At 33.1% G+C, this 26,049-nt stretch overlaps 1 protein-coding gene across 1 annotated transcript in view; it reads right to left on the bottom strand.

Moving 5' to 3' along the window:
* The window catches only part of LOC125842312 (probable 3-hydroxyisobutyryl-CoA hydrolase 3), a 54,738-nt gene extending 29,155 nt beyond the window's left edge, over positions 1 to 25,583 (bottom strand). The window contains exons 1-5 of the mRNA XM_049521596.1: positions 25,553 to 25,583; positions 25,397 to 25,439; positions 17,122 to 17,202; positions 16,929 to 16,997; positions 3,915 to 3,978 (exon numbers count right to left, since the gene is read on the bottom strand). Of these exons, the coding sequence (XP_049377553.1) occupies positions 3,915 to 3,978; positions 16,929 to 16,997; positions 17,122 to 17,202; positions 25,397 to 25,420 (238 nt within the window). The 5' untranslated portion in view covers positions 25,421 to 25,439; positions 25,553 to 25,583. The remainder of the gene's footprint in view (positions 1 to 3,914; positions 3,979 to 16,928; positions 16,998 to 17,121; positions 17,203 to 25,396; positions 25,440 to 25,552) is intronic.
* Positions 25,584 to 26,049: the final 466 nt, after the last annotated feature.

Genomic DNA, 26,049 nt, shown 5'->3' with positions numbered 1-26,049 from the left:
AGACTGCCAGGGCAATCAAATTCCAAAGCCATATGCCATATAGGTTCTGGGGAGAGTGTATAGAACCTACAACCTATATTATCAATAGGATCCCACTGTCTGTTCTGAAAAACAAGTCACCATATGAAATATTTTATGGTAAACAACCTTCCTTGTCACACCTCAGGGTGATAGGTTGTCTTATTTTTGCTGCAAACTTGAACATGAATGATAAATTTGCACCAAAGGCAAGGAAAGTTGTGTTGCTTGGTTATGCTACTAGCCAAAAGGGATATAAGCTACTTGATATTGAATCCAAAATACATTTTGTTAGCAGAGATGTCAAGTTTCAAGAGGATGTGTGCCCCTTTCAAACTTCAGATCTTGGACAAGACAAAGATCAGTTATTTCATTGTCTCATTCACATATGGAAGATTGTGACCTTACACCTTGTGTTGTATTCAGAAATACAGTGGATGCCCTTGAAACTATAACTCAATAGGCTACTCTAACTGACTCTTCTTGTCATGGTTCAGCCATTGAATCTCCAGGTACCCTTGGTTTCTTCTCCTGAACCAAGCATTTTACCAACTCAGTTGCCTATTGCAACCAGAAGATCCAACAGACCTGCAAAGCCCCTAATTTGGCATACAGATTACATTTTGTCAAAGAACAAAGCTGCAGGTTATTGCTCCTATCCTATTACAGATGTGATGAACTATCAAAGCATCACACCTGCCTACAGAACTTTTGTCACTAAATTTTCACAAGAGAAGGAACATGCTTCTTATCAGGAGGCTATACAAGATCCTAGATGGATTACATCTATGCAAAGTGAGATACAAGCATTAGAAGACAATCATACATGGGAGATTACTACCCTGCCTAGGGATAAGAGGGCAACAGGTTGTAAATGGGTGTACAAGATCAAATACAGGACTGATGGGGAAGTTGATAGGTTCAAAGCAAGGTTGGTAGCCTAGGGTTACAATCAAAAGGAAGGCTTGGACTATTAGGAAACCTTTTCTCTTGTGTAAAAATAGTGACTGTTAGATCAGTCATAGCCTTAGCAGGTGCACAACATTGGCAAATACACCAAATGGATGTATTCAATACTTTTCTTCAAGGAGATCTGACTGAAGAAGTTTACATGGATTTGCCCTTGGGATTTGTCCATCAAAGTGAGAAAGGGACAGGGACAGTATGCAAGCTTACAAAGTCACTTTATGGACTTAAACAGGTCAGCAGACAGTGGAATATAAAATTGACCACAACATTAGCTAACTCAGGCTTCCAGCAGAGTCATTATGACTATTCCTTGTTCACAAAACATCAAGGAGAAAAGTTAGTGATGGTGCTTGTTTATGTTGATGACCTATTGATCATAGGCAATGACCACAAGTTGATCTTGGAAACAAAGAAGACCCTCCAAGGCAACTTTAAGATTAAAGATCTAGGTGAGTTGAGATACTTCCTAAGGATTGAATTTGCTAGAAACAACAATGGGATCCTTATGCATCAAAGAAAGTATTGCCTTGAACTGATTTCAGATATAAGGTTATATAGTTCAAAGCCTGTAGGTTCTCCTGTTGAGTTGAATCAGAAACTTACAACTGCAGAAATTGATTTACACTTCACTCCTACTGATGAGCAGGATAAGTTGTTGAGTGAGCCTAAAATTTATCATAAATTGGTTGGGAGATTGCTTTATTTGACAATGACAAGGCCAGACATTGCATTTGCAGTGCAACTACTAAGTCAATTTATGCACAACCCCAAGACATCCCACATGAATGTAGCATTAAGGGTGGTGAGGTATGTTAAACAATCACCAGGCTTAGGGATACTTGTGGCATCTACTGCTGAAAATCACCTTACTGCATATTGTGATGCAGATTTGGCATCATGCCCAAACAATATGAAGTCCATAACAGGATACATGGTTACATATGGGAATTCACTAATTTCATGGAAGGCCAAGAAACGGGACACTATTTCAAGGAGCTCAGTTGAAGTTGATTATAGGAGCTTGGCTTCAACAGTTGCAGAGGTTGTGTGGTTGGTTGGTCTCTTTAAAGAACTAGGGGTTCAAGTGAAGTTGCCAGTACACATACACAGTGACATCAAATCAGCTATACAGATAGCTACCAATCTAGTGTTTCATGAACAAACTAAACATATAGATATTGATTGTCATTTCATCAGGGAGAAGGTTCAAATGGGGATAGTTTAACCAGTGTACTTAAATACAACAGAGCAACTTCCAGACCTACTTACCAAAGGACTCACCTATTTGTAGCATAGATATCTACTTACCAAGCTAGGAATGAAGAATGTTTTTCATACGCCTAGCTTGAGGGAGGATGTTGAGCAGCTGGTTAAGTGTACAGTTGTTGATTAGTAGAAGTTAGCTGACAATTAGTTTTAATTAATAGTGAAGAGTTAGTTAGAGTTTGTTATTCAGTTAGATAGTTAGCCACTTCTATATAAAGCATTGTAAAGCATCTATTTCAGTTAAGCTGTATATTCATAATTCAATCAATATAGAATCTATTTCCTCTCTGTTCTTCAGCTTTACCTTGTTAAGAATTACTGAAACTAACAGTCCCTATGAATGTTTTCATTTTCATCCTTGATCATTCCCTCCCCTTTGGTATTATCTATTTCTCCTCTAACTATTCTTAGTTTTTGTTTCAAAAAAATTATCAACCCGAGTCACCTACTTCCCTTTATCCTTTGATGTATATGCTGGTTTCACGACAAAATAATCGTTATTGAGTTGTTTATTAGGTATTTTCTCTTGTTCTATATTTTGTCTTCTCCTCATCCTTAGGATATAAGTCAAGATGAATAACATAAAATTATTTCTCATTATCTCCTTGCAAGTTGTAGCTTTTTCTGTTTTGGAACATAATCATATTGGATTTGTATCCGCTTTTGAACTATATGCCTCTTGTTCGTGTTTCTTGTGCTTATGTTAATTCATAGAGAAAGTTTTGATGAGAGATACACCTTCACCTTAATCTTAGAAAAACTAGGTTTCATTAGATTACATTACCCATGTTCATTTGAAGAGGTTTTCCTACAAATGATGTCATTGGAAAAGTTGTCTGCTTCACTAGGTAATTTGGAGGTAGGTAAGAGATAGATCCACACAATTACAATTATCCTTTCTTACTATGTGTTGAACATGAGGTTCCACTTTAATGTACGCATACGGTACAATCAATTCATATAGGATAAACAATTTGTTGAGATTACAGATTCACATAATCTTTTAGTAGGGCAACTCAAATTAGCACATATATGTGATGCAACAGACCTATAGTGCATTCTCCCTTTGGTATACACTGAATAAGAATTATACAACTTTTTTTTATATTTGTCCAACCATATAAGAACTTTTCAACAACTGCATATTTAAGAATATTGCTTAAGATCATCTTTTATCTTCTTCTTCTTCCCATACAATTATTATCTCCATGAATATGTGTTATTGGTTTAAACTCAAGGAGAACTTTGGGTTTTATTACATATGTGGGTTGTAGGGTTGATGTGTATGTTATAGAGTAGTCTTTGTAGTTGTAAAGTTGATATGTGGATATTGCAATGGTTGAATGACCTCCATAAAAGGTTGCCAATGGCTATGTTACCATGAATCATAGGTGTAACTAGGCTTTTAGGTTTTTGTATCATCGATTTTCTAGAGAGAATTTTCTCTGGTTGGACATTCTATTTTTATCCTCTATTCAAACTCATTGAGTTGTTCTACCATTAAAAAAAATACTTAATATCTAAAATCTGAATGATAACATTTAGTTATAAAAATAATGGAATGACTGGCAAAAATCTAATTAATTAAGATTAAAATCTAAAAAGAAGACATGATCACATAACTCAGCACACCAAAAAGAAAATAATCCTTATGTTATTACCTTGTAGCATGAATTGTATCACTCGGACTACGTCTCCTCCAGCACAAAATACTTTTCCTTTTCCCTATATTGAAATATAAAATAACAATTAAGGATGACATTTAGTGTCAAAAAGTAGGAACTCAAAATACATATAGACATGATTTTAATTTAAAAATGCTTTTATTAAATTTATAGAACACATTTATGTCACAAGTTAGGTGGAAAAGCTGAAACCAACCATGACTAATGTAACACCTCGAACTTTGGTCAGTTTTTAGTTTCAGGTAAACTTTAAACGACCATATCTTTTAGCACAAAAATAATTAGAGAGCCCATGAGCTATCAAACTGAAGGTCTTAGAGTCTTCTTTTCAACGTTGCCAAGTTTGTTAAATTTTGAGCTCAGAGTGAGAAGTTATGGCCATTTGAGTGAAGCCTCTCTAGTTAAGACATTTCATCCGTTTGAGAAAGGGGTATTTTGGACTTTTCCATACCCCGCCCTAGTTAAGGGTCTAATCAGACGCTAAGTTATTTTTCACATTCCTAAACGCTTAGACTTTTAGGGCTAAGTTTCAAGAAGAGGAAAATAGGGTTTTCAAGCGTTCTTCCAAGAATTGAAGAATTTCGCCAAGAACAAAGGTTCTTTAGAGGTATGTAAGATTCTCATAGTGTTGGCATTGTTTGCCCTCACGCCAATCATGAAATTTCATTCGTGAATTCGTTCTTGAAATCGTTTGTTTCGAGATTCTTGAGAAGTTCTTGAGTTTTAGTTTCTATTCTTTAACAATGGAGGTTTTGAGTTCTTGAGGTGAGGGTCTTGTCAATAAGTGGTATTTCTTGATAGAATTTGAGTGACATTTCATTGAATTTACGTTGGGTTTATGAATCAAGAGAGTTTGGAAGGAATCAATAAATTCTAGATGAGTTAGGACCTGAAATTGAATAAGAAATTTTGTCTGATTTTTGGGTTCGGGCTAGGGAAATGGGCCCACATAGCGCCAGGAGGGCTGGCGCCCTATGCTAGCAGTGCACCCCAAAGTACTCCAAGTACTTTGAGGCCTAGTGTGTCGCGCCACTGATGCGCCAGGGTTGCCAGACCCATTTGTTCTTTGTTCTTCGTCCCGTGTGTGTTCGTTCAAATCATGTATTCGCTCTCTTCTTGATATAAACTTTTAAAGTATTCATTAATCCTTGAGAGATCCTACATATCCTAAATCACATTTCTTAATTTACATTTTGAATTAAAGTAAAGTTAAGAGGAAAGTTCAAGAGATCCTTTTAAGTAAAATTTGAGAACTCTTTCTCAATTAACTAAAGTTTTGAACTAAGTCTTGAATAAATGAGTATGAGGATGAGGAAAGTTGACTTCAGTTTTTAAAATGAGTATAAGGGAACTGATTATGTATGTAATATGTAACACCTCGAGTCTCAAAATGAAGAAAATCCTAGTTTTCAGAAAATTTGGTGCGAGTACCAACGAAACCACCCACGGACCATAGGTGGGACCACAGACTGTAGGTGGGGTTCGGTCGTTAAGGCCCATATCCTTATAGTCTCTGATCCCACCCATGGTCATGGGCGGACCCCCATGGTGTCCTCCGGGTGCTCGAGCACCCATTAACCTCATTTCGGAATATATATATCTGTGTAGAAATTAAGAGGTATTTGTATAAAATTAACACAGAGCACCCAATTACCAAATGATTTCACTAGTCCATTGGCTCTTGGGTGGATGCTTAAGGTTCCTTTTGTGTTGTTGAACCCGAGTTCGAATCTCACTTTTAACATTTTTTTTTATTTTTATATTTTTGACTTGAGCCACAACCTTAAAATACTAGATCCGCCACTGCCCACGGTAGACCAGTACGGTCCGTTGTTGGACCTACGGACCGTAGGTATGGGTCAACAGTAAGCTAGATGGAAATTATTGTTGGGTCAACTTCAAACGGTCAGAACTCATAGCACAAAGTAATTACGTGGCCCATGACCTATAAAATGAAAGATAATTAAATCATCTTTCCAACTCCATCGAGTTTTCTAAAATCCCATCTCCGAGTAAAATGTTATGATCATTTTAGCGAAGCCTTGTCGGAAAGAATTGACAAACGACCCCTACCTACTGTTGGTAGGTCAACCCACGGACCGTAGGTCCCTTTATGGGTGGCCTTCATCAAAATTAAGTCAGGTCATTTTGGTTCCTTTCCCCTATGTGTTAGGCACTTAAACTATGTCGTTTGATCCCTAAACTACGTAGTTTGGTCAGTTTAAGCCTAGTAACTTAGTCAGATCTTTCCCTAAGCGATTCATTCACTAAAAATTCATCAAACCTAGAACAAAAGAGGAGAAAAGAGGCGACCCAAACCCATCCAAGAACGCAACAAATTTTCTTCAGTTCCAGCCCCAAAATCGAAAGATTTCTCCATAGATTTCGTCACCTAGTATTGGAATTCCACTAGTGGATTCCTTTCATCCACTAGGTCCCTAGAATTCAGTCAGATTCTTGATTTGCTTAGACCTAGGGTTTCTAAAACCTTAGATATTGGTTGTGATTTAGTTGTTAGAGTTCTCCTAATCAGATTATCATGTTTTTGTGGAATCATTGCTTAGTTCTTTGCATGAAACTCAAAACCCTAGTTGTGTAGATTCTCTTAGTTCATGAATTACACGTTCTAGATCAGTTAAACAGATATACATGCTTCAGTTTTCAAATGTCACATTATCAGTATATAATTGTTACATTCTCAGATTTTCATGTCAGTAGTTTGAGCTATTCAGTCTTTCAGTCATAATGTATCATATACGTACTCAGTTGGGAGTAGGCTTAGCATCGAGTGTACTAGGGTTTCAGCGAACCCTCATAGTACTAGAACTACGTACCTCGCAAGTTTGTAAGTTCCCTTTGTGGGCATCAGATTTAGTGATCATGCCAATCATGCCTTTATACCCCTGGCAAGGTATATCTGGTCCTCTCGATGGGGAGTATACATCTGACCCCATGTTTAGCTCACGTGGTTTTATGTCGGTTAATAATAGCTCCCATAGTTAGAATCTAGTGAATTTGACTAGGTTTTCAGTTATACTTCAGTATTTAGTCTCAACATGCTATGTACTTGGTCATTGCATTCAGTTAAGTTCTTTTCAGTATATTTCAGTGTTTCCATCATGTTTAGATTATGTCATTGGTCAGTTATGCAGCTTATATGTTTTGTTCAGCTTTTATCTTATCATGCATGCTCGATACTTTCCATGTACTGACGCATACTCTGCACTACATCTTTTCATGATGTAGGTTCATGTCCTCAACATTCAGATCACACATAGATCGGTTCCCGATCCATATTCAGTTGCTTCAGAGGTGAGTCATCATACTTCGAGGACAATAGACATGTTTTCAGATTTGGACTTTCATTTCAGTTTCAGTTTTGCTAGGGTTAGCTGGGGACATGTTCCATCAACTCTAGTCAGTTAGAGGCTTTTTCAGACATAGTTTAGATTCAGTATTAGTTTTTGAGTGATTTTTCAGTATCATTAAACTCTTAGAATTTTGTATATATTCAAACTAGTATTGGGTATTCCCCATCATTCAGTTATTTCATGATTTAGCTTCTGCATTAGTTCATCTTTTTCGTAGATATATTCAGTTTGCTTATGATATGCCAGCTCATGGTTAGCTTGGGGTCACTCATGATCCTAGGTCCCGTGTTTACGTCCAGGGGTAGCCTCGGGGCGTGACATAATACTTTTACATTTAAAAGAGAGAAACATCAATTTCTAAATGAGTTTACAAGTTCAGAAGAGTTTTAGAGTATTACCTCTTTTAAGAGGATCTTTTAAGTAATTACCTCAAATTGAGAAAGAGTTATGTTTTTAAAAATTTGAGCATGAGTTATATATTATTGGGAGTAGTATTGAACACCGATATGGGGATCAGTTTAGACAACTCAAAATCCTCATAAACGATGTATGCTAGCATGGGTAAAGGATCATACTTTTTAGATGATTCCTTATTTCTTTTAAGCATAGCTTAGTAGATCCACTTAGTTGAGGTTTTTTAAACCCAGGAAAGGTATATGACAGTTCTGGCAGCGCGGGTGAGATATTGTTTCATCAGTAGCTCATAGTGATGGTTATTGGTTAGAGAATCTCCCAAATAAGAGTAAAGAGTTTGTTATTGTATTTTTATACAATTTGATTTGATAATTATTGTTTTAAAAGCTTTAAGTATTGCATATCTTATTGTTGCTTTCATATTGAGTTGAGTTGAGGTGAGTATTCCTTCCAGCCTTGTCAGTTTAATTTCTATTGCTTTTAGTTTTCCCCTTACATGCTCGTACGTTCAATGTATTGACGTCATTCGACCTGCATCTTTCTATGATGCAGATATAGGTGTTCATGGTCATCACCAGGTTCTCCATTGATACCATTTTCATTATATTTAGCTTTGGTGAGCCTCATTGCTTTCTTAAGGGTTCCATATTTACATTTTTAGCATTGTTAAGATGTCGTGATTCTTGTACCGACATATATTGTAGTATTTAGAGGCTTCATAGATACTAGTGGTTGAGGATCTTTAACTATTTCCCCTTGTTGATGTTTTGAGACTTGGAGATTATTACTACTATTTATTTAAGTACTTTACAACATTTACTGAGTTGAGTTATTGTTGAGCTATTGAGTTGATCTTTACAACTGAAGTTTTTGTTTTGTTGAGTAAGTCTTCCGCTGAGTAGTGAGTCTGGCCAAGGTTTTGCTTGGACCAGCGAAGGTTCTCGAGTACCGGCCACATGATTGATCGAGGCGTGACAAACTTGGTATCAGAGAATAGAGTTCAAAGTCCTAAGGTGTTTATGAAGCCGCGTCCGTAGAGTTCTTGTTATTGGTGTGAAGTGCGCCACATCTATAATTAGGAGTCTACAACATTTAGGAAACATTTTACTTCCTTCTTACTCTCTTTCATGCGATAGAGTTCAACTCTATAAAAGTTTCCTTCTAATTCGTATTTGTGCGTATCTTTCAGATCATGCCTCCACGAAGAGTTGTTCGAGGACGTCCTACTAGAAGGAATATGGATCCCCAAGAACAAGAGGTTCTTAATGCACCAGAGGTGCAACCCTCTCAGGGAGAGGTCACCAATGCTGAGTTTTGGAATGCTATCCGGATGTTGGCTCAAGTTATGGTAAATCAAGCTGGCCAACAAAGAGTAGATCGCCAGGATGTGGCTGATACATCCAGGGTCTGTGAGTTATTGAGAATGAATCCCTAAAGTTCACAGGGTCAATATCATTGAGGATATGGAGAACTTTGTGGGAGAACTTTAGAAGGTATTTGAGGTTATACGGGTTGCCGATGCAGAGTGTGTGGAGTTAGCTTTATACCAACTCAAAGGTGTTTCTAGGATTTGGTACATTCAGTGGAAGAAGAGCAGGGCTGAAGGAGCACCACTTTTGGGTTGGGAAGTGTTTAAAGGTGCCTTCTTTCCCCACAAACTAAGGGAAGCGAAGGTAAGAGAATTTTCTAAATCTTAATTAGGAATCCATGAGTGTGCATGAGTACAGCCTCAAGTTCACTTAACTATCCTGTTATGCTCTGGAGATGGTGGCTGATATGAGAAGCAGGATGAGCTTGTTCGTGTCTGGGCTGTCCAGCTTGTCAAGTAAGGAAGGTTAGGTGGTTATGTTGATATGGGACATGGACGTAGCCAGTCTTATGATCCATGTGTAGCAAGTTAAGGAAGATAAGTTGAAATATAGGGAAGAGTTTTGCAGTAAGAGTGCTAAGACATTAAATCGGGAGTTTGGCCAGCAGAAGACCGAAAATATGAACGGTCCTCTTTTCAGAAATGGTCACCTGGACATGCTCCATTGTCAGCAAGTGCGCCTGCACCAAAGAATAGAGGTGATTTCAGGAACCAGAATTCCAGATCTAGACCTACTTAGTCTCAACGTAGTGTGGCATAAGGGGCTAATTGGACTTCTACATGTGCTAAGTGTGGTAAGACCCAAGAGCGTGTCGTGATGGCTCTAATGGCTGCTTCAAGTGTGGACAGATAGGTCACTTTATGAGAGAGTGCCCTAAGAATAGGCAATGTAATGGTAATGAGGGAAACAGAGCCCAATCTTGTTCAACGACTCCAGCAGACAAAGATGCTCCGAAATGAGCTACTTCAGGGACATGCGGAGGACCAAACAGTTTGTATGCTATAACCAGTCATCAAGAGCAAGAGAACTCGCCAGATGTTGTCACTAGTCTGATCAAAGTTTCTACTTTTGATGTATATGCATTACTTGATCCAGGTGTGAGTCTATCTTTTGTGACTCCTTATGTAGCTATGAGGTTTGTTATTCTTCCCGAACGACTTCTTAAGCATTTCAGTGTTTCCACACATGTTAGTCAGTTTATTCTAGCAGAAAGATTTTATTGTGATTCTACCATCTCTGTCAATCACAAGAACACCATGGCTGACTTAGTTGAGTTAGACATGGTGGATTTTGATGTTATTCTAGATATGGACTAGCTTCATGCTTGTTATGCCTCAGTTGATTGTAGAACTCGAGTATTCAAGTTTCAGTTTCCTAATGAGCTTTTCTTAAAGTTGAGGAGTAGTTCAGCAGTGCCTAAAGGTCGTGTCATTTCATACCTTAAGGCCAGAAAGTTAGTCTCTAAGGGTGCATCTATCACTTAGTCTGAGTTAATGACTCTAGTGTTGAGACTCTGCCTATTCAGTCAGTTCTAGTTATGAGTGAGTTTCCAGAGGTCTTTCCAGATGATTTTCCTAGAGTCCCTCCTGAGAGAGAAATCAACTTCGGAATAGACATCCTTCTTGATACTCGATCTATCTCTATTCTGCCATATATAATGGCTCTAGCTAAGTTAAACGATCTAAAAGAATAGTTGAAAGATCTTCTTGATAAGGGATTTATTTGACCTAGTGTCTCACCTTAGGGCGCTCCGATCTTATTCAAGAGGTCACCATAAAATATAAGTATCCCCTTTCGAGAATTGATGATTTTTTTTTATCAAATTTAGGGTGCCACTTGCTTCTCTAAGATAGACCTCAGATCTGGCTATCATCGGTTGAGAGTAAGAGAAAGTGACATCCCAAAGACAGTATTCAAGACTCATTGTGGTCATTATGAGTTTTTTGTTATGTCTTTCGGCTTGATCAATAATCCTGCAACGTTCATGAATCTTATAAACAGAGTATTTAAGCCATATCTCGACATGTTTGTGGTTGTATTCATTGATGACATATTGATTTATTTGAGGACTGAGGAGGATCATGCTATCCATATCAGAATAGTTCTTCAAACTCTCAAAGATAGAGAGTTATATGCCAAATTTTCTAAGTATGAGTTTTGGCTTGGGTAGGTGGCATTCTTAGGCCACATCTTATCCGGCGAAGGGATTCGAGTTGACACTCAAAAGATTGAAGCAGTGCAGAACTGGCCCAGGCATATGTCTCCAACTGACATGAGGAGTTTCTTGGGGTTGGCTAGTTACTACAAAGGGTTTCTCGAGGGTTTTTCGTCTATTTCTTCCTCGTTGACTTAGAAAATTTCTAAGTTTCAATGGTCTGAAGCTAATTGTGAGAAAAGCTTTCAATAATTGAAAACCCGGTTAACTATTGCCCCAGTGTTGACCCTACCGGAGGGTACACAAGGCTTTATTGTTTATTGTGATGCGTCCATAGTTGGACTAGGTTGTGTCTTGATGCAGATTGGTAAGGTTATAGCCTATGCATCCAGATAGCTCAAGATTCATGAGAAGAATTACCCAACTCATGATCTCAAGTTGGCAGCAGTAGTGTTTGCTCTAAAAAATATGGTATCACTATCTATATGGTGTTCATGTAGATGTGTTCACCAACCATAAGAGTCTCCGGTATGTTTTCAATCAAAAAAAGATTAATCTCAGACAATGGAGGTGGTTAGAGTTACTCAAGTACTGCGACATGAGTATCATCTATCACCTAAGTAAGGCTAATGTTGTTGCTGATGCTTTGAATAGGTTGTTCATGGAAACACTGGCTATATTGAGGAAGGTAATAAAGAATTGGCCAAAGATGTGTACATACTTTCATGTTTAGGTTTCCGATTGTTAGATTCCAATGAAGGTGGAGCGGTGGTGATGAATGGGGATGAATCATCACTAGTGTCTGAAGTGAAGGAGAAACAAGACCAAGACCCTATTTTGCTTGAATTAGAGGTGAATGTTCATAAGCAAAAGGTGATGGCTTTTGAACAAGGGGAAATGGTGTGTTGAGGTATCAAGGTAGATTGTGTGTGTCGAAGGTGGATGAGGTCCAAGAGAGGATCATGGCTGAGGCTCAGAGTTCCAAATAATCAATCAATCTTAGTTCAACAAAGATGTACCATGACATGAGAGAAGTCTATTTGTGTAGTAGTATGAAGAGGTGCATTGTAGAGTTCGTTGCTAAATGCCCAAATTGCCAACACGTCAAGGTAGAGAACCAAATGCCCGGTGGTGTGGCTCAGAACATAGATCTTCTAAAATGGAAGTAGGAGATGATTAACATGGATTTCATTACTGGCTTGTCATGCTCTCGCAGGCAGAATGATTCAATTTGGGTGATTGTAGATCAGATGACTTAATCAGCCCATTTCTTGCCGATAAAGACTACCAATCAGCCGAGAATTATGCCAGATTATATATTCAAGAGATAGTTCGACTACATGGAGTTCCTATGTTTATCATTTCAGATAGGGATGCGCAATTCACCTCTCAATTCTAGAAGTCTTTTCAGAAAGATTTTGGTTTGAGGGTAAATCTTAGTATCACTTTCCACTCTCAGAGTGATGGTCAAGCAGAGTGTACAATCCTGACTCTAGATGATAGGTTGAGGGCATGTGTCATAGACTTCAAAGGAAATTGGGATGATCACTTGCCTTTCATAGAGTTTGCTTACAATAATAGTTATCACTTTAGTATCCAGATGGCTCCTTATGAGAAACTTTATGGGCGAAGATGTAGATCACCTATTGGTTGGTTTGAGGTTGGTGAAGCTGAGTTGATAGGGCCAAACTTGGTTCATCAAGTCATGGAGAAAGTGAAGATCATTCAAGAAAGGTTGAAAACAGCACAAAGTCGTTAGAAATCTTATGCATATGTTAGGAGGAGAGACTTAGAATTTGAGGTTGATGATTGGGTCTACTTGAAGGTTTTACCCATGAAGAGTGTTATAAGATCTGGTAAGAAGGGGAAACTCAGTCCCTGGTACATTGGTCCTTACAGGATATCCAAGAAGGTTAGTAATGTAGCATATGAGTTGGAGCTACCTTCAGAGTTAACACCAGTTCATCCGGTGTTCCATGTATCCATGCTAAATAAGTGTTTGGGCAATCCTTCACTTATTGTACCTACATAGAATATTGGTATTAAGGACAACTTATCTTATGAGGAGATGTCCATTCAGATTCTTGATTGTCAGGTTCGTAAGCTAAGGACCAAGGAGGTTGCATCAGTCAAGGTTTTATAGAGGAATCAATTTGTTGAGGAAGCTACTTGGGAGACTGAGGAGTTCCGGAGAAATTCCAGACCAAGGTACTAACTCTTTGTAAAGTACTCTTTAAGTTTATATGTTGAGTTATGTTAATTGGTTGTTGGGTGTTTGGGTTGGGGTTGTTAGATGCTTCCCACCCCTACTCTGCTTAGTGTGATCTCATTCAAGGAAGAAAGTTCCCAAGGGAAAGATATTGTAACACCTCGAACTTCGATCATTTTTTAGTTTTGGGTCAACTTCAAACGACTGTATCTTTAGCACAAAAAGAATTAGAGGGCCCATGAGCTATCAAATTGAAGGTCTCTAAGTCCTCTTTCCAGTGCCGCCAAGTTTAATAAATTCTGAGCTCATACGTTATGGTTATTTAAATGAAGCCTCTCTAGTTAAGGCATTTCATCCGTATGAGAAAGGGGTATTTTGGTCTTTTCCTTACCCCACACGACTTGACCACGTTTTCCTCACCCAAGTTAAGGGTCTAATCAGACGCTAAGTTATTTTTCACATTACTTAACACTTAGACTTTTAGGGCTAACTTTCAAGAAGATGAAAATAGGGCTTTCAATTGTTCTTCTAAGAATTGAAGAATTTCACCAAAAACAAGGGTTTTTTCGAGGTATGTAAGCATCTCATAGTGTTGGGTTTGTTCTCCCTCACGCCAATCATGCAATTTCATTCGTGAATTCGTTCTTGAAAAAGTTTGTATTGAGATTCATGAGAAGTTCTTGATTTTTAGCTTATATTCTTTAACAATGGGGGTTTGGAGTTCTTGAGGTGAGGGTCTTGCGAATGAGTGGTGTTTCTTGAAAGAATTTGACTGAGATTTCATTGAATTTATGTTGGGTTTATGAATCAAAGAGAGTTTGGAAGAAACCCATCGATTTTAGATGAGTTAGGACCCGAAAATGAACAAGAAATTTCATTGGATTTTTGGGTTTGGGCTGGGGCAATGCTCCCCCATAGCGTCGGGAGGGATGCCGCCCTGCGCCAGCAATGCACCCAAAAGTATTCCAGTACTATGAGGAGTGGCGCAACGCGCCATTGATGCGTAAGGGTCGCCAGGCCCATTTCTTCTTTATTTTTTGGTCCCGTGTGTACTATTTCAAATTGTGTCTTCGCCATCTTCTTGATATTAACTCTTAAAGTCTTCATTAATCATTGAGAGATCCTACATATCCTAAATCACATCTTTTGATTGATAAGATTTACTTTAGCATATAAATTGTTTTGATAAAATTATTTTTATTTTGATTTTTTATCTTATTTTTAACTTACACATACCTTTTCTTTCACCATAATCATATTTAAATATAAGAATGACAACGAGATAGAACAGGACAGGGAGTGGCGGACTCATAAATGTTTTTAAAAAAATTATACAGGTGAGGCGGGTCACAGAACAAAATTTAAGTCTTTTGAATTAAAACTTACCATGCTTAATTTATTTTCAAGAATCAATCGGTTCCATATAATTTTAAACTAACTACTCATTATTATTATTATTATTATTATTATTATTATTAATTATAATTATAATAATAATAATAATAATATCATTCAGCCTAAATATTATTAGAATTCATTTTTCGTGTCTTTACGTACATTCAGTTATAATATATATTTTCCAACGTTGTTCTAATAAGTATTTTAAAAAATTATAACTTATATTAAGAAAAATAACGGATACTCTCTGTTAAGAGAATGACTATAAATATATTAACTAAAAACAGAATTAAAATAACAATGACTATAAATATATGAACTAACAGAATTAAAATTTTTTATGGAAAACTAAATATGAATTAATTTGTTTTTAGATCCTAGTAATTGAGAAAACACTAAATATTTTTTAGTTAATTTAATATTATTAAAAATATAGAGTGATATGAGTATTTTAAATACTCGGTCCTAAAAATGCTTTTAGTTATTGTGATAAAAAAATGTTTATTAATTTTTTTATTCAATATATCAACATCTTAAGAAAATGAAGTAAAAAACATTTATTGGGAGTAGGAAAATAAGAAAATGAAAAAAAAAAAGAGGTGAGTAGGAGAGAGATGGTAAAAAGGTAAAGAAATAGCCCCATTATCCAAGTGTCAACTAATTAATGGAGGGTCACACAACTATTGTTGGTTGTGCCTCTACCATTTATAAAAAATTTCGCTTTCTTCCTATGGTGATTCTGCAAAACACCATGTCACGATCTGTCACCTTGTAACCTTTCGTGAACGTTACTGCCTTATGTGTTGTAGTGAGTTCCAAATTAATGGTATGAACCAACTTCATCTATGTTAGAAGGTAAGTTCAGAAGTCAGATAGATAGTAAGAGTAGCTCCTTTCTCAGCTTGACCATCATTCGAGGAAGAATGATCCCAAAGGGGAGATATTGTTACATATTCTTCCATCAATGAATTTTTAATGTATGTAATGGTTTGTACTAGTTGATATAGCTCATGTAATTTGTGTTGTTAAAACGTCTACTGACAATCCTAAGAAAGAGTATTGGGAAACGGTGAAGTGGATACTCCGGTATTTGAGAGGAAGCTTAGATGAATGCTTGTGTTTTGGAGGAGCAAATTCAATCTTGAACGGCTACCTAGATACTGATATGACAGGTGAGATCATAGAAAATCAACTATTGATACCTATTTACTTTTTCAGGGGCTATATCATGATAATCAAAGTTGCAGATGGGTTGAGTATATTGCGACTACTGAAGCTGGCAAAGAGATGATATGACTCAAGATATACCTTCAAGAACTTGGATTGCGATAGATGGAGTATGTTGTTTATTGTGATAGTAAGAGTGCAACAAACTTTAGCAAGAACTCGATGTACTATGCAATGACAATATACATCAACGTGAGATATCCTAGAATTTATGAACAAATGGAGAGTGAATTATTTCACATAAAAATTATTCACATAAGTAAAATTTTTATTGATATATTAATCAAGGTAATACTGAAAGACAAGTTCAAGTTATGCAAAGAACTTGTTTGCACATGCTCTATTTGAAAAGACCAAAATGACCTTCTTCGGATGCATATGACTCGAGGGGAAGATTTGTGGGATCGGGACCATAATTAAGGGAATAAAGTCTTCGTAGCATATTGCAATGTCCAAATGAGCTCTTTAGCTCCTTAAACAAAACGCGCCATAGAGAAAGGATAAATATAGAGAGAGCGATGAGGTATTTTATAGATTGAGTAGGAAAATCGTCTGTGAAAAAAAATAGAGTGTGAGCGATATTTTAGTTTGATGAAAATTAAAAAGGGATTATTTATTTTGAGTATTGTACTTGTGATTATATAATGCAAATATTTTACCATAATAATATCAGGTGCCTCTCTCTGCCTGTGATATTTTCCTTATTAAAATAGAATTTTCACATAAAATTGTTGGTGTCCTTATTTTTTCATTTTATTCCAATTATTTTGATTGTAATATTTTTATATTAGTCCGCATTTCATAACAAAATAGGGGATTTATACACCATGTTTGCTTCTTCTTTACCTTAACTATTACAGCCCTTACTTGTGGATCTTCTTCATACTCTTCGAAAGTTCTTAACAATTCACCAATCTGCAAAATTCAAAAACAAAATTGGGGACATGAAAAAACATATAAAACAAGAATGTATATAATTAAAAACTAAGATAGAAAAAAGAAAGAAAGCAAAATAATGATGAGTAGATGCTCAACATACCATTTCAAAAGTCAAGCAATTCAATTGTGTAGGTCTATTTAGAGTGACCTTCTGAACACATGACATAGCTTCAAATAGTATCTGGGAGGACAATCAAAGAAAAATTTCAAAAATAAGTCATCTATTATTAATTATTATTATTAAAAACTATAAATGTAGAGGTATACGATATAGGGTTAAAAAAAACTTTAACATAGTAAAAATGATTCGAAATTGCCCTCTTTTTGTCTAGTGTATCAATTTTTCCCACCACCCATTTTTTGGAATAAAAAATGTCCTTTAACGTACTAGAAATAATTTTAAAATGTTCTTCTTTCACCTATTAGATCAAATTTGTCACTAAAGTTATATTCATGCTTAAAATTGTCTCTCTATTAATGACACAATTTTATGACATTTCATTTGATTAAATTATAATTAAATATGTGTCCTTTATTTATGAGTCCACGTAAAATTCTAAAGCAATTCAAAAGGACCTGAATCATCCATGATCCAACTCAAATACATTATGTATGATCATTTAATATATATATGTCCGCGACAAAGGAATATTAATTGGCGCAATCATCGGTATTTTCATGAGGACGCCAATCATTGATCCTAGTATTTTAGGGCTCGAGTAAAACTTCTTTATTTATTGATGCATTACTTTGTAACCTATACACAGTAGTCTTAACATGATTGAAAAAAGATTTAATTATGAACCGTATAAAAACAATACATAATTTATTGACCATGAGAAATTTTTACTTTTTCCAAGAAAATTATTTCATTTTATTCCAAAAATTCCAAATACAAATACAACTTCAAGATGTATTTGTAATTGGAAAACATCCAAAACCTTGTTTTCATTTTTTTTTATTTATTTTATTTATTTTGTGTTTTTTAAAAAATATATATATTTTTTGTTTTCATAAAATAACCTCATTTGAATTATATTTCATGTTCAAATAATATTTAATATTTAAAAAAAATACATTTAAATTCTAAATATTTACTCAACAGTTATGATCAAATACAACTCAAACTTCAATTCCAACTCCAACTTTGAAAATGCAAATAAATTGATTTTTTTTTTTATTTTCATGGTCAAACATTTGGGGCTCCAAAATTTTCATATTTTCTAACTCGATCATTTAAGACCCAACAGGGTAAGGGGGCTAGGCTGAACATCCTTTTTCTCTCGCAATTAGGGCTGGATATATATACCGGGTCAAATCGAATCGAATCGAATATATTTTATTTAGATTTTGGTATTTGATTTATATGGTCAATTTTATTTTCAAAATTTAAAATTTCAATTATTCGATTCAATTTTTGATTTTTAACAAATTAAATTGGTTAAGTCAAAAAATCTATCTATATATAATAGGAGAAGATAAATCGCCACATGTCAGCACCACACATTTTCAGAATTTTAAACTATAACTAATTAAATATTATATAAATAATTAAATATTATAAATTCAAAATGAGAAATAAAAATAGACACATGTCATCAACATACACAAATAATGACAAATGTCGGCATTTTAAAAAAGATTTAATTTTTTAAAAATCTAATTTATAAATTAGTAATAATAAATGACTATTTTATTTTAAATGATTTTAAAGCATTTTTTACAATTGATAAATAATTTTAAAATAGTTCTTAAAAATAGGGTGATGTGACGTGTGTAATTCTTTTTTTTTGTGAAAGTATATTTTAACTATCTTTCCACAACCTCTTTATTTATCGCATAAAAATTGAATGTCTAAAAATTAGTTCAAAAAATTAAATTTTAAAACTGTAAAAAATGAGAAATAACCGTGCAAATTATAGCTTTGTCTTATTTCTTTTAATTATATATCCATTTTCGTGCAAAGAATTAAAAAAATTTAATACTATTAATTATTTAAAATTTTAAAAACAAGAATTACTATCCTATATTTTCAAAAAAAAAATACATTAGTTTTCTCCTTTGAAAAGACGAATAAAAAAATAATAAGAAAAATAAAAAGAGTGACCAACCTCACAAACCTTACCCCTATATGATATATCCCACTAACTCAAAACACAGACGTAAGTAGTTTATAAAAAATAATTAAATTTTTAAATTTTAAGTAGTTATAACTTCTCAATTTTATTTTTAAATATACCCCCTACGTTTTCTGTCTCTTCATTTCTCTTTACTTTCTATGTTCTCAAATCTCAATATGGATATTGAGGAAATAGCTTGATGGTTCATACATAACTTTATGTAATTTATTATTTTTTAAATCAAAAAGAAAAATGTTAGTATACTATTTAATAGTAACTCATGTTAATCTGCTTAGCATGCTGATGAAACAAAGCAACACTTCTTTTACACTCTGTTAAAGGTATGATGTTAATTCTCTTTGTGAATTTACTTTCACATTTTTCTTTGCCACTTTTATTTTTATTTCTAAGCTACTTGAATTGATTTTCAGAAATGAGTCGATCTGTGCTTGGATGCTCAATGTTTTGAATACATGTCAATCATTATTCGATTTTCTTATGCATATTTTGGTTTTAGATAACAAATGTAGGCATCTAAGAATGAGTTTAATTTGATTGTTTAGGAATTCTTATTTCTTATGCCCCATCTTTTTCTCTATGTATCCAGGTGTGCTCCCCTAATTCAGGGACAAACATTTGTTCTTTTTCAATAACTATTATCTTTTTAAATAAGAAATATGACACGATATCCACATATATAAAAAAAATATATATATATAAAAATAGAAATCACCAAAAAAAAAAATCCAGTTTAAAAATTAATATTTTTAAATATCTATTTTGCAAAATAGTGCCAAATGTCAATATTACAAAAAATACTTTTTTTTTAATCTCAAAAACTAATATCAAGAAAAAAGAGTGTTAACATAATTTTTCAAGAACTAGCCGTTTCAAACAAAATATGTTCACTCTCGAATCACCGGCAATGATAAAATTAGATGAAATCTTCATATTCACGGTTAGATATAGGAATTATGATTTGACGTCTATTTATGCTTTGTTTGTGATTTTCATTCGGAAATATATATATATATATATATATATATATTAGAACAGACAATTATGGATATCGCCAGAAAGAAAAGACACAGGAAGAAAGTGAAGATGAGAGACTACAAGTAGTCTAAAAGAATTGGATGAAAACGATGATGAAACAACACGTAGTTTAAAAGAATTTATGGAAACTGCCTCCACAAGTTCAAGCCCTTTCCAAAAAACAATTCCAGTACCACCAGTGGAATATACAATAGGTAATTTACCACGACAACGTATTTATAGACAAGACCCTGCTACAGAACTAGAAATGGTTAGACCTATAGGAATAAGAATGCCAATAGAAGCACCGATCAAACTCCAAGATGGAGGAGATAGAGGAAAAATATTAAATATAGATGCCCATGACCTTTAATTGTGGAACTCAATATTAGATGTATGGAAAGGTATAGTAGTAGCAGACTATATACATCATTATAGTGAAACAGATGCAGAGACCATGTATAGATACCTGGAAACTTTTTTAGGAGAATCAATTAAAGGAATGTGGGAGGCATACAAAGTAGCTTACCCTCAAGAATTCCAAGAACATATATATGTGCAAATTGTTATATTAGATGTAGGGAAGAATATTACATAGGGGTTCAATCTCTGTCCAAGCATCACAAGTATTGTCTTTGTAACACAGACAAAGAAAGAATTTATAATGCCTTTAGTGACTCTATTGTTATTTCATAATTTGTAGTAGTAACATAATCAAATCTAATACTTCTGGAAAATTTTCTTCAATTTTGCATCAATGCTAGAGATAAAGCAGTGCTTAAAATTTCTTTTGCAGATTATTTTATTGTAATATAAATTAATAACTAATTATATCTCCTAAAACTTTGGTAATCTATTTCTTTTGCAAATTTTTGCTACTTTTTTGATGATTTTTTTTATTAATGCAATAAATATTTGAATATATCACTCAAAATTTTGGCAATTGATTATATTTCATTAATTTGGTAACTCATTCTGACACATAACTAATTCTTAGTTTAAAGTGAATATATATATATAGAGAGAAATATGATGGTATTTAGATATTTCTTAACCTAAGATATTCTAATGCGTTTAATCCAATTTTTGAATTCAAGTGTTAAACTCTATATCTTTTCCACCGTTGAATACAAAAAGTGAGATTTTCGTGTTTGGGGGATTCTTGGAGTAGAACAGCAACCCCAAATCTACTAGAATTAACGGCAAGGTATGTATTAATATTTCATATATTTGAAATTTAGATAGTTTGTTCACTTTATTAATTCATTTCTTTAATTTTTGTGCTTAATTTCAATCTTAGCACAAGGCAAAAGAGAAATAAAAAAGAGAATAAAGAGTTAAATACTGGATATGGAAAAAATGTGACATTTGTTAATTTATTAAAATTTATGAAGGTGAAGACTAAACAACTACAAGTCTACATGTGTGTATACTTTTTTTAATGTATATGAAATAAGAATTTGAACAAAGCATTCTTAATTTCCACTATATATTATAGCGATGGTAACTGTTGGGTAACTTTAATTTATTTTGGTGCAACAGAAAAAGTGGTAAATATTGACTTGAAATTTTTACTAGGATGACTCCTAGCACAAAATACTATCTATTGTTATATTGAATTCATATCAAAAAAAAATTCCTGTTTGCTTATAATTGAATGCTATATCTAATGGGGCATGATATTATCCTTGTACTCTAGCTTACTGGGAAAACCTATATATAGAGAGAGAAAATGTAGTTTCTTTTTTCATTTAAATGCATGTGATATTCAAATGATACTAATTAAATTTATGATGTGTGTGAATTGTGTCTTTGTATACATTGTTTGCATTGGTGGATTATTATGTTTTATGACCTTGGTATGTAGGTGTTCAAGTCACACATCAACTTTGGTGTGATTATTGCGCACACAAATCACTTTTGTATAGAAGTCAAGTTTCACTTGTTTTTTCGTTTTTTTTCTAAAAATAAATACCATAACAAAGAATAATTCAATTTTTACATTATTTAAAGCTTCAAATATTACTTTTCTTATTGTATAAGGTAGTATTTATATTTGAAGGAATGTCATTAGTGTTGTTAAGTAATACAACAATCGGAATAATCTAATGCCTTCATAATTTTTTTTTAAACTTCTTTAGCATTATCCATGAGAAAATACCACTTGCAATTTTGGATAATTGATGAAAGTGTTATTGTAAGTATTTTTTTGCATATCAATTATTTTTTTAAGACTCAAATATATACATATATCTAATCGGGTATGTATGATAGAAGCTTAAATTTTTAAATCTCATAAAAATAAATATTTGTGTTGAATACTTTTATCGATCAAAGTTATCTGCTTAGCACTCACATTAAGCAAAAATATTATTATAATGGTAATGATGAATTTAGAGAAAAAAATGACAATGCAATTGGTTATTCCCTCCCTATGAAAACAATAATTACAAAAATATATTTCCTAAAATTTTGATATAATTATATGATTTTTTTGAAATATAATATAATTGATATATGATTTTATGAAAAATTGAAAAACAAAATTAAAAATTTGAATACCGTGCCTACAATTTGATAGTCAAGTGATTAAAACTTCTTAGTTTTATGTTTAACATTATCATAATTGTAGATCTTTACATTTTATTTTTTTTGTATAACGATTAAATTTTCTTATAATTTCCTTATTCTAACAAGAGGATGATATGGATTGTGGGAGTGTATTTATGATTATGAATAATTTGAAAAATAAATAAATTTAATAGTGCTAAAAACTATGTTTGTCAAATTTAGACAATGATAAGCTTATATATTGATTTATTTTCATAAATTTTCTCTTATAACCTGTTAAAATGTTAAATGCTAACATTCTCTAATATAAACTTTATAATATCATCTTATAATAAGTTGAATTTTGAAATTATCGATAAATTATTTACGATAATATTTATCAACTGACCGTGCAACACGTGGATACATATACTAGTTAAATTTAATTACACTAGTGACTAGTCCCTACACTCTAATAATACTAACTCAATTGACAGTGTATCGAATCCAAACCCAAATTTAAAAGTATCGAAACAGAAATCTAATTCCGAAATCAAAAGGACTATAATTGTCATTCCTAAGATATAGTGACTCATCATAGCTTAATATCTATGCTAAGCCATGTTATATTGTTGTTGAAGTTGTATAGTGATAATGGTGATGCGATATGGTATCATAATATGAAATTATGATATGATATAATAATATGGAATTATGAGATGAAATTGAAGTTTTGTTTGGGCATGCGATATGAAATTTTGATGTTGTATATTTTCTCATAAACATAAAAACTTCACAAGTTGTAAAACTATTAAAATTGCCCCAATTGTTTATCCAATCTTACCAAATAAACAAAAATTTATAAAATTGCATAATATATTATTACATTGCTATTTGTTCTCCACTTAAGTAACTGTTTCATCTAACTTTAATTCATCAAACTTTAATTTAATTAAAAAATTGAACATAAGTTTTAGTGTACTGGTCTTTAATATTACTGAACAATCGGTTGATGTGAGTTAAATTGACTATATGTTGGTGAGAATAATAAATTTTATGTCGGTGAGAATAATAAATTTTAAAAAGTAATGATGTCATTATAAATTTTATTTATATATGAAATAAATAGTTAGTAGATATAAATGTGGGGTTGTCTTAACAAAATATAAACTTGTGGATCAATTTTTGTATTAAAAATATCTCAAATCATGATATGGTATTCCCATATCATGGTTTTTGGAGAATATGGAATCACATCTCATGGTATGGAATCAACGTAAAATTGCATGTCCAAACGCTGATTCCATCTCACGATACCATATCGTGATATGGTATCGCATGGCAAACAAAACTTATATGTGAGCAATGCCTTGGATTTTGTGAGTTGTGATTGAAATTTAAAAATGTGTAAATCAGTACTCCCTCTGTCTCAATTTATGTGACTTACTTTCATTTTTAGTCAGTCCCAAAAAGAATAACACATTTCTATATTAAGTAATAATTTAATTATAAAATATCTATTTTACCCTTAATGAAATGATTTACAGTCACACAAATTTCTATCATTTATTTTGGACCACAAGTATTAAAAGTCTTCCTTTCTTTATAAAACTTCGTGTCGAGTCAAACTATCTCACATAGAATAAGACGGAGGGAGTATTTTTTATCATTTATTAAATTGAATTACATCGAAAACCGAACCATATTTTGTGAGTTGTGGATGTAAAAGACAAGAGAGGGTAAAGTAAACAAAAATCGGTTTGGTGAATTTCAATCTTTTTGATATAACCTTCAATAATTTCTATTTTCTTAGTCCAACCCCTCACTGAACATGGCAGGTCTAGTTGTACTAGTTCCTTTTCCTTTAAATTTCTTCTTCTTTTTTCTTTCAACTTTAAATAATTTTAACATTTAACATATATTTTGCAACTTACTAATCCCTACAATTATATATACATACGTAATTTACTTTTAATTACTTCCAACAATCATTTATTATGTACTTGTATATATATATATATATATATATATATATATATGACAAACTTTACATTTCTAATCTTCTAAAATTTTATATAATGGATGACAAATATATGACAAACTTTACATTTCTAATCTTCTAAAATTTTACTATAATGGATGACAAATATCCTCTAACATAATATATATGATTTAATTTATAATGGCAATATATATGTCAGATAGCTCAGGTTAGAGTAAGAAAGATCGGAGGATGTTGGTATTATATTTTGAAGTACTTAATAATAATTTAAGATTGTAGATCTAGCTAACTAATAATTAATATATCACAAAATCTATTTCTTTTTCCTTTATGAAAATTATTGGATCTGACAAGATAAATAAAAACACTTGCGATCATCTAAATATTTATTAATTTCGAGCAACTCTACAATATGCTAAGATCTATTTTGTTAGAAAATTTCTTTTAAAAAAAATGTTTATTTTCAAGAGAAGGTTGTTTGTACTTTGTATATAAAGGAAGCAAATTGAAGATAATAATTTAGCTTTTTCACACACACAAAACTTACTAATTTAATCTTAATGAAGGAGTATTATAAAGCAAGTTACATAAGTATGTTGTAACGCAATTCCTTTCGAGAATAAATTAATAATATACTATAATGTATAAAGTTGAAAGTTGATATATACCTCATTATTAAGCCTAGAAGCCATGTTTTTGTTTCTTCTGGATCTGTTAAAAAGGAAAATAAACAAATATATATTATATAATGGTGAAGGCTTAATATTTTACTAATTTTGGCAAGTTTTAGAGAAATAGAAGGAAAAGTTAAGGAGTATAGGAACCTGAAATAGGAAAGGTGACGAGCAGGAAAGATTAGAAAAGATGGATGCACTGCATATATAGTGCATGGGGGGGGGGGGGGGGNGGGGGGGGGGGTATATCTTCATTTTTTATTCCACAACCCACCCTCTTAATGCATTTATTGCCATCAGAGAAGTAGGTCGAAGTTGTTGAAATATACTTCATTTTCAACCATTTAATTTACTTACCACTAGGGCTCTTCAAGGATAAAAACCCATTAAAATCAAACTACATACTAATATTTAGCTTTAATTAAAGTTCATGTTTATTTAATAGGAAGTGGATGGAAAAAAGAAAAAAAAGAGAGAAAATTCAGTTTAGAATGAAATCATTTTTATGCTTCAAGATTTCACGAACCTCTAATAACTAACGATACATGAAAAATAAAGAGTAGAATAAAACGAGTTATATCAAAAGAAACTTTGTATGGAGCTTTTTCACTTTTAATAGCTTTATAGAAAAATAAAAAATAAATAGG

This window comes from Solanum stenotomum, chromosome 10 (genome assembly GCF_019186545.1).
Source record: "Solanum stenotomum isolate F172 chromosome 10, ASM1918654v1, whole genome shotgun sequence".
NCBI classification, from domain to species: domain Eukaryota; kingdom Viridiplantae; phylum Streptophyta; class Magnoliopsida; order Solanales; family Solanaceae; genus Solanum; species Solanum stenotomum.
This window is presented reverse-complemented; position numbering and strand designations above follow the sequence as displayed.